Here is a 9,837-nt window from a genome sequence, read left to right as displayed (position 1 = left end):
TATATGTTTTCCATATCGCCCAGCTCTAGTTAGAGATATAATTTCTGTCTCATTTGCGCAGTAATATCAGGATTACTGACCTTTATGTTACAATGGCAACAACATAAGTAAAAACAGAGACATTGTGTTCATTCTAAAGACAGAATTATGCTAAATAAAAAGGGAAATGTGGCAAACTCACGATGACTTCCCACTTCCTGTTGCTCCCATGATGGCATTCAGACCCGGCTTCATCATCCCACTGAGAAATGTAGGAAAGGATGTAATAAAAACACTCAATAACACAAACTCAACATGGAATAACAAACACAGAACACATTAAATGTGATGAATGTTTGCAAACAGTAACAATAAACCAAATTCTCTGATGGACTGGAGGTTAATTTTAATCATCAAACATCACTTTTAAAGGATATCTCAATTGAATTTCAAAATAAAAGCCTTCAATTAATACAAATATGTCTAATTTTATTTTCTAATATTAACATTTTCCTGAAATGTCCTTTTTTTACATAATCTTGTTTCATAATCCACCATAAAGCTGCTACATAAGTCTGATGACAATAGGAGGCGAGTCGAGGACATAAACGCACATTTACACACTGTGACTGACAACACACCCGCACTGTAAAGCACACGGCGAGGAGCTGCTGGCACGCCAGCACGGCGCCCTTTGACCGCTTTCATAACCTTCACATAAAGAGGCTGTTTTCACAGAAACGTTATCAAACACAGGTCACGCTGCGGCACAACATCACACCTCCTCATCAGCACACAGAGGAAGGACGCACAAACAATGGCCGCCGGCTTTTCCTGGGGGACTTCTCATTTCCATGTTTGTGTTTCTGGTGTCGGTCTAACGTCTTTCACAGAAACATCAGCAGCTGAAGGTTTTATTTAAACTCGGATCGCTCCACGTGTGCTTATGTCAGCCTGTGTGATGCACGTGAGCCAAAGATCACGTGACACTATAAAAAGATAAAGCTTTTAACCTTTCGCAGCCGTTAAATTCATTGGAACCGCGATGTTCCAGACGCATCTCAGAGCTAAAAGCCAAACTCCAGGTGAAGAAGAGGAGACGATGAAGGGAGATCTCCAGCTTTAGTGGGAGAAGTCTCAGCTGAGGTGGTCTGAACTTTGAGGAGAGGTAAATGAAACCACCATCCCTTCTGAAATCTTAAGCAACAATAACATAAGAAGCAAAGAAAAAAATTAAAGAAAACTGAAATATTTAGAAATTCTGGAAAGTTCAACAAAAACTGAGGTTTTAAGTTGTAGTTTAGACAGCATCACCCGTATGTCGTAAGTACTAACGCTAGCCCTACTTGCTCCAGTTCAATGTCAATATTTGTAGGTTTGACATCATCCATGGAAAACGATTTCCTTCCAGTTTCAACCAATTGAAGTCAATCCAGACGTTATTAGTAAGCCTTGATAGGTCAGAGTCAGTCTGAATCAAAGAGATATTTAGAGCTGCTATGATAGCTTGTGTCATACGGAAAGTTGGACGCCATATTGGAATGGTATAGATCAGGGGTGTCTAACTCAATCGCACAAGGGACCAAAATCCAAAACACACCTTAGGTCTCGGGCCGAGCAGGATAAACATTTATTAAACGCTCTGAAACTACATTTTTAAAACTTAAAAACTGTAACTTTTTAACATAATTCTAAACTAAATTTATAGCATTACCTGTGATAATACTACTGTGAATGCTGTAAGCTGAATTTGACCGCTGAACGTGGCAGAGTTTTGGTTCGGTACCCATCCCAAGTAAACAAACAAATATAAAACAAAAACCACAAAGCTGACTGAACATGTAACACAAGCTGGTTTATGTGAGATCTTGTGGTTTTGGTTTGGTGTAGAGCTGCTCAAAGAGGCTCAGTTTGCTGTGCTGCCATCTAGTGGTCGGGGTTTAGGTGGAAAACAAAAGTAAGTTGCCAAAAAAAAATAATTGTGTGAATGCTTTAAAGCGTTCATACTATAGTGATCCTGTTTCTCTTTATTATTATAGTTTAAGTAATCGTAAGTATGTTTTTTGGACCGTGAAATCTTGGTATCAAAACCTTCAACACGTACAAGAAGGGTGCTTGTACCTTTGGTTTTTGCTAATTTTACGGTTTTTGAGAAATTGCACAATTTATGCTAATTTTTAGCCCATGTCAAGTCAATGGGAGAATTTTGAACTTTTTTGTGCACTTTGAAACTTATGCAATATTGGTATCAAAACGTTCAGCACGTTCAGGACATTCATGCTTGTACTTTTGGTATTCCTACATTTTACATTTTTTACGCAACTTGTGCTAATTTACTAGCCTCATTGACATATAATGGACATTTTTTAAATCCTTTAAAAACTTTGTGTACTTTTTACACTCATGCAATATTTCTATAAAAACTTTCAGTATGTTCAGGACATTCATGCATAATTTTTAGGTATTCATACTTTTTCAGTTTTTTGTGCAATTTATGCAAAATAAGCAATATATGCAATTTATGCAGATTTGTGCAATTTATGGAAATTATCAATTTATGCAAATTAAGCAATTTATGCTAATTTACTAGTGTGATTGAAAATTAATGGTTATTTTTTTTAAAATGCTTTAAACACTTTGTGAACTTTTTACACATTTTGGTATCAAAGCGTTCCCATTTTTCAGCAATTAAAGAGAATTGCTCCCGCATTTTCAGCAGCTTAAGCATCTTCAGTGACCACATTTATCAAAAAGCATTCACACTAGCATTATCGCAGGTAGTCCAACTTTTCTAGGTAAATATTGTCTTGTCAGTATTTTAAATCGATACAAGTATCAGCAAATGAAATATCACGATATATTACCGAATCGATTTTTCCCTAACCACATGCAACAGAAGGATAAGAAACCAGCAACAGTTTTGACGAATCCTCTCCTTAAATCTCAAGAAACGAAATCATCTTCACTCGATTGTTGTGACACAAAACAAAAGAGAAAGTCTTTGTTTTGGTTTGGGAAAAGATAAAAAATGACAGATTCTTCTTCATCTTTTAGCCACATCCATGATGTCTGTCTGTCGTGGAAAAAAGTGCAGTCTAATAGTTGGTGGGCTAACAGTGACTCAGCAGTTCTACTTCTGCATTTGTGTGAGAAAGCAGAACTGAAACTGCTGTGGAGCAGCGACTGACCGACCTTTTTAAACCCCGACCTGAACTCAACCTACAATGACGCTGCAGTATTTTAGCTCCAAGAAACGAGGTTTCAAGGTTTCACTCCGGAACCACAAAAGAGGAACTTCTCAACCGTTTCTGACAGCGCTGAAATACTGACGTTTCTGCTGATTGTGATCAATCCGAAAGTTTTTTTCTGCAGTGTCACTCATCTTTTCTGATGGTCTCCACCTTCAACTTAAACCTCTCCTGAGAACAGAGCAATGAGTTCAACCGAGATCCCGCCTTCAACCCATCAAACAGTAAATACTTCAGCAGTAAAGTGTAGTTTCAGAGAAAAGCCTGAACCTTTGACCCCGTTCAGCTTTGATAAAGTAGAATAAAAGATCGCATTAACGGACACGTGCTCCACCAGCAGGAGAAACCAGGAGGACCACGGCGCCTCCATCAACCTTCAAGATGTTTCTAGAAGAGAACAAATATCTGTCAATCTGAGCCTCAAAGGAGGGTCTTCAGTGACCCAGAAGGATGGGAACGCTCTGTGGGACCCAGGATTTCATCTCCAGTGTTTGTTCCTGCCCTGGAGCTCTGGGCCTGGAGGCATCCTGCCGTTTGTTGGTTCAGGCTGGAGCTCATTGTCCTCTGGAGCGAGCTCCTGCATCCTGCAGGGCTTCCTTCCTGCACCTTCAGTCGGGCCGGTCCAAGCCGCCTGCCGGGGTCACGTTTGCCCCACAGGTGAGCTCGCTGAAGCACGTACCAGAACCTCCAATCTGAGACCAACGAGTAGGGATGTAACCGAGGGGGAATGTTCATGAACTAATTTATTGAGTTTTACGTAGAAACAAAAAAAAAGCTGATTTCTGGCTGAAAATGAGCAATAAAACCCCGGCAGAGAAATATGCTTATAGGGAAATCGTCTAATACATTTAATAAAGTAATGTTAAACACGTATTTGATAAATATCAGGATTAAAAAAGATTAAGAAAAAACCTCAAGAAACATATATTCTTATAACACCAAATCACCAACTTCCACTCTAGGAACAACGTTCTTTGGTTACGAGAGCCAGATCTCATGTCAGTATTGATGCTAAATGTTGCAATTTTCATTTAAGAAATAATCAATTCTTTACGCTAAAACTAACAAAAAAATGCTTTCTGTCAGAAAATACACAAGATTTGACTTTAAAGAAAAATCGTTAGTGAAGATCAATTCACAAATATCATCAACATTTTTTAACATTTTTTTTACAGTAATGACACTTATTTTGTTTTAATTCTGTAAAGTTTTAAAAAAAAAATCCTTAAACAAGTAGAAAAAAAAGCTGCTTTCTCCACAAAATATATAAGATTTGAGCTAAAAGAAAAAACATTTTATGGATTTAATGAGTTAAAATATAAATCAATTTGATTAATATAATATAATTATTAGTATAACATCAAAATGTGAGTTTCTATTAAAAAAAAATAATAAATTCCTGATTAAAACTTCATTGATAAACTGTTTTTGTGGAACATTTTATTTTTTTATGTTTTCAAAAGTTTTCAGGACCCTGTCGTAGCTCTGAGGCTGCTGTGATCTTCATGTATAAACAGGAAAAGTGGCAGATGAGGCTTTGATAGAACTTCATGGAGTGAGCAAGCAGGAGACAGGAGGAAGAGGAGGAGGAGGAGGAGGAGGAAGAGGAGGAGGAAGAGGAAGAGGAGGAGGAAGAGGAGGAGGTGGAGTAGGAGGAAAAACCGGGAGATCCTGAATCCAAACTGCATCCTATGCTAATCTTTGATCGCTTTCCACCATTTTAAGTCAAAGTTAAACATACTTTGGATAATTTTAGAGGTAAAATAAAAACTACAAAAAGAAAGAAACAAGTCCTTTCACAATAAGAGCGTTGTGTTTCCAGTTCAGCTCCTGCTTTCATGAATGACAGGCCAGAACGCGGGGACTCTTACTTCAGGTCGATCAGGATGTCTTTACTGGGGCCTTTCTTCCAGCAGAGACAGCCTCCTCCCGTCCTCACTTTGTAGTGGATGTTGTGGAAGCTGACGGTGGCGCCGTGCAGCTGCTGCCGCGCGATCTTAGACTGCGGAGAGAGGGAATTGAAGTCAGGCTTGTGTTTTGTTGTGAGCATAAAGACTCCCCCTCTACATACCTTGTGTTTGGGGGTGCCATTCACCCCGACGTCGGTCATCTCGTGACTTGGCATCTTTCACCTTTTCCCCTGTAAAGATTCCAAATAAACAAATTTTCAAAATTCACAATTTAAACATTTTTTCGGATTATTTTTCTTTTTTGGTTCTTGGCAAAAAATGTTATTACACAAACTAGATTTTCAGTTTTAACGTTTTAATTAAAACAAAACATATATATATATGTGTGTGAATATATATACACATACACATATAAATATATATATGTATATACATACATACATACATATATAAATAAATTAAGGAGCTTATCGATGATGTCAATACGTAATAGTGTCTTCACATAAAAAATATTCAGATCTTTTTCAAAAATGTTTAGCATTTTTCAATTAAATTTTGTTAAATAAAAAAAAACACTTCAATAAAAATAATTTGAACAATCCAGCAGTCAAAATAAAACTTAATAAATTTAATATTTTCAAAGTCTCAGAGATTTTAGTGTACACAAATAAAAGCCTAAAAAAAGTACGTTTTTTAGGCTCAACATCCTCAAAGTCATTTTAGATAAACATTCAAGTTAATTATTAAAAGCCATCAATACCGCAGCAAAACAGATGAAACAGCATAGATACCGACCGACTGGTACTTTCAGAAAACAACCAAAAACCTCTCAGTTTTGTCAATGATTCCAAGATTTTTAAAAAATATTAATTTAACAGAGAAAAGTTAATATTAAAGCATTTTTACATCACATTTTTCAGCTTTCTCTCCCTGATAGTTTTCTAAAATACTTTGAGCTGTTTAACTAACAATATTGTGATTATAAAGGTTTTTATATTGTATTATTTTTCTTTGATTTCCAGATTTATAGAAGATTTCTTGAAGTCGCTGCAACAGAGGTTTAATGTCAATGTGTACCAGGCAGAAGTACAGTATGTTTGAGCAGATATCAGTCACATCTGCCCTTTGAATCCTCAGCTTTCCTGCCGCTCAAGTCAAACCCATATTTTGCTAAACCCCAACTTCCTTTTCTAAACCGCAAAAACATCAAGTCAAAAGTCAAATAGAAGTGAAAGATTTGTGAAAGAAAACGTATAAAAGATCTCTTACCTGACAGAGTCAGAAAGCGTCCAGACTTGAGCGAGCGGCTCCCTGACTGTGCCGTAACCCCGCCTGTGCGTCCACTGCCGCACAGCCTGTTTAATATACAGTGAGAGGGCAGTTTTATGACACAGTCATGATAAGAGCGGAGGGCAGAAGGGCACCAGCTGAGAACAACGCCTCGTAAAACCTCGACAGCGCCGTAAAACCAAAGCACACAGAAATGTTTACTATCACTGTAATCTACAAACGTTTACAGGCGTCAAATATGGAGATGGAATCACCTTTAGCCAAAAAAAAATATTTTAAAGCTGGAATTAGAAATGTGTGAAAGACTGAAAAGAGTTGAGCTCTAACAACGAGAGTTCTTTCAAACAGTTATGAGGCTCCTGACGACAAAAGCACACCCTGTTTAATCCAAAACTATGCAAAAATGTTCCTGGAAATACGCTAAAAATTAAGGACACGAATAAACAAATACAGGTAAATGAAATAATCTAGAAAGAAGGCTACCTGTTCTTGCAGAAAAGTTTGTGTGGTACTTTAAAACATCTTTTTTATGAGTTTATTAAAACAAGTTAGAACAAGTAAGAATTTCTTTATTGGTTTTTATTATGGTACATGCAGTTATAAGAGAATGAGTTTTATGTTTGTTCAGAGTTCAGGAGAATCATCCATGACCGGTTTTTCACAACTCATATCTACAATTTAAGGACTCATTCCGAACCGTACCGGAGTACGTCTGACCCAAGAGTCAGGTTCGTTTGGCGTTTTGGGCCACTGTACCGACAACTGGTGGTTTTTCCATCACGCAGTCTTGCTTGGTTTGAAGTGAATTTCAGTTATCTTAAAATCTGGACTCAAAGGGGGCAGGATTATTGTAGTAAGGCGGCCAAAACTACGAGGATATCTACATGTGTTACAGTTTTTGTTGTCTCATCAAAACAATGGAGATACAGCTTTGGTCTAGGTTTACTTTAAAGTAATTGAAAGAAAGGAAAAAAGCATAACTGAGAAAGTATCCAGATGTGCAGTTCTTAGGACTCTAGACAAAGACGGTTGTGGAGTCTAGTTATGCTGAAAACAGTGGAAGAACCACAACTACTAGGGTTCTAACATAGAACGATACAAGATGGCGCAGTATGAAATGGGTGAACCATAAATCAGAGTAAAGCAAGAGTGTTCAGGACTGAGTGGGGCTTATGGGAACTGTACCAATGCCAGAAGTGGACTCTGACATGGGTCTGATGAGATCATTAAACTTCTTGGGACCTGGATCCTTGACACTACCAGTAACTATTTGTATATCAACATCGTGTTCCACAGTGGATGAGATAAGGAACACGGCCAAGAAACTCCAAGACCAATTTGACAGATCAAAGGGATTAAGCACCGCTTTTCATACTTTTGATCTTAAATAAGAAAATAAATAACGGACAATAGAAGGCAACACCCATTGTCACCCAAATGAACCATTTACAGCGGTCCTAGTGGTTAACCCTTCACAGTCTTGCACATTTTTTTGTGCAATCGAAACGCATTGAGTACTATGTCATGGTAGGCTGTAGATGACTGTCAATTACTTTCCTTCATGTTGTGACTCTTGTCCAGTACAGAATGCATTCAACTGATCTTTGTTTTCATTCTGTAATACTGGACTTATTTTTATACAAAAATTTGAAATTTTAGAGTTTAGACTAGAGACAAAAGTGTGAAAAACTGGTGTCCTTTACTAGGACATCTAGAAATTTATTAGATATTCACATCTGAGTTGGGGCGGGACATTGGCATGGAGTAACGCATGGTTCACACTGGACGCGGAACCACACCATGGGTTAACAAGGCCGCTTCTATTCTGCGCCCTTGTTAACCCATGGTGTGGTTCACACCTCTGCGTCAATTCTGGCAGGACGTTACATCAAGATAAATAAAAAAAATCTGGTTTCATTTCAAAATATAACCAGTTTTTCCCAATAAAACACCGCAATTGACATATGCGACAGTAGAGATGAAAATAAACATAAAATCACAACACACACTTCTCTGTGTCTCAACAACAGATAAATTAAACAAGCATAGTAACTACTTGCTTCTTTTCTTAGCAGAAACATGGGGTAATATTTTTAGGTTATTAACTTACCCATGATGGCAATAAAAAAAAAACCCAGAAGCGCCTGTCGACCATTGCGGAAACATAAGCACCTGGTATGAATTGCAGGTTAGAGCGGATGCCGTGCGTACTCCACTCCGGTTTGCAGCGCTTCCGCGTCCAATGTGAACCTAGCATACATATATTGAACCTAGCCCCTATAACCCAACTTCCTTCTTAGTACATGCTCTCCAACTAGCTTACAGCACTTACAGCCGCAACTTAACAATATTAGTGCAACAAAAATGGCGAGCAATATCGGAGCTATCCTGCCGTACAGTTATGAGTTAGATTTTAGTTGGGACACTGAAGACGTACGTGGTTCTAGTAATCGGAAATGGAGATTGTGGCTTGTCATTGTAGGTTCTATGTCAATGCTACATTTTCGCATGCTCCTGATTCAACACTATTTGAATGAAAAAATACGCAGATATGCAATTTTAAGCTTAATTTTCCTTAAATAAGGGTCTTTAAAACAACAAATAATAATAATAAGTTGACTACTTTGTACATTTTGTCTATTGGAGGTTATGTTTAGAACATAACTCCTGAGATAAACTAAGGACAAATGTTTCATAAAACTTGATCGATGACAAACTTTTAGAAATATATATATATATATATATTTCATATACTTTCATTGCTCTTATTTCAACTATTTTATCTGACTGTATTGGCCTCTGCAATTTCCCATACATTAAATTATCAACTGCTGTTTTATATTTCTTTAAAATGTTTTAAAAACATTTCCATGTAAACTCTAAGACCTAAAACAGGACTGTAGTTACATGAGTTGAAATAAACAGTTTGATGAGAACAACGTGGGTTTTTCTCCTTATCTTAATGCTGTAATTGAGTCTAAATAGTCAGAAATTTGGGAAGAAATCCAAAAATATGGAAGAAAAACTGAACCGCTTTCCCTTTTCCGTGAGAGAGATTCCCGCCTCGAGGAAAAGCCGTCTGCCAGACGAGAACCATCAATGTGACGTAAGTGCTGAAAATTGACGTAAAAATCTTGAACATTATATGACTGAACGGATTTTTTTCTCCTCCCGCGCGAACCTCTCACCGTGTTGTGACTCGCGCACAGGAGCGCGTGCCCAGTCTTCTGCCGCTTAATGAGCTGAGACAGTCCACAGAAACGTCCAGAACACCCGCGAGGCGTCGACCAGACTGCGGCAGACCCGCTGACAGAAACGAACCGGCTCTGAACCGAACCGCAGCTCGGCGTCGGGACGTCCGGACGCCTTCATTTTCGGGAGGACGCCGACAGGGGGCGCTGTTGGTCACG

General features: G+C 38.1%; 1 protein-coding gene across 1 annotated transcript in view; it reads right to left on the bottom strand.

Annotated features, from left to right (window-relative positions):
- Nucleotides 1–9,837, bottom strand: part of abcg2a (ATP-binding cassette, sub-family G (WHITE), member 2a) — a 22,087-nt gene extending 12,250 nt beyond the window's left edge. Inside the window, exons 1-5 of the mRNA XM_024288782.2 lie at nucleotides 9,616–9,837; nucleotides 6,407–6,492; nucleotides 5,299–5,367; nucleotides 5,099–5,229; nucleotides 182–241 (exon numbers count right to left, since the gene is read on the bottom strand). Of these exons, the coding sequence (XP_024144550.1) occupies nucleotides 182–241; nucleotides 5,099–5,229; nucleotides 5,299–5,352 (245 nt within the window). The 5' untranslated portion in view covers nucleotides 5,353–5,367; nucleotides 6,407–6,492; nucleotides 9,616–9,837. The remainder of the gene's footprint in view (nucleotides 1–181; nucleotides 242–5,098; nucleotides 5,230–5,298; nucleotides 5,368–6,406; nucleotides 6,493–9,615) is intronic.

The sequence above is a fragment of the Oryzias melastigma genome, linkage group LG18 (genome assembly GCF_002922805.2).
Source record: "Oryzias melastigma strain HK-1 linkage group LG18, ASM292280v2, whole genome shotgun sequence".
NCBI classification, from domain to species: domain Eukaryota; kingdom Metazoa; phylum Chordata; class Actinopteri; order Beloniformes; family Adrianichthyidae; genus Oryzias; species Oryzias melastigma.
Note: the sequence above shows the minus strand (reverse complement) of the source record. Positions and strands in the feature narration are given on the sequence as shown.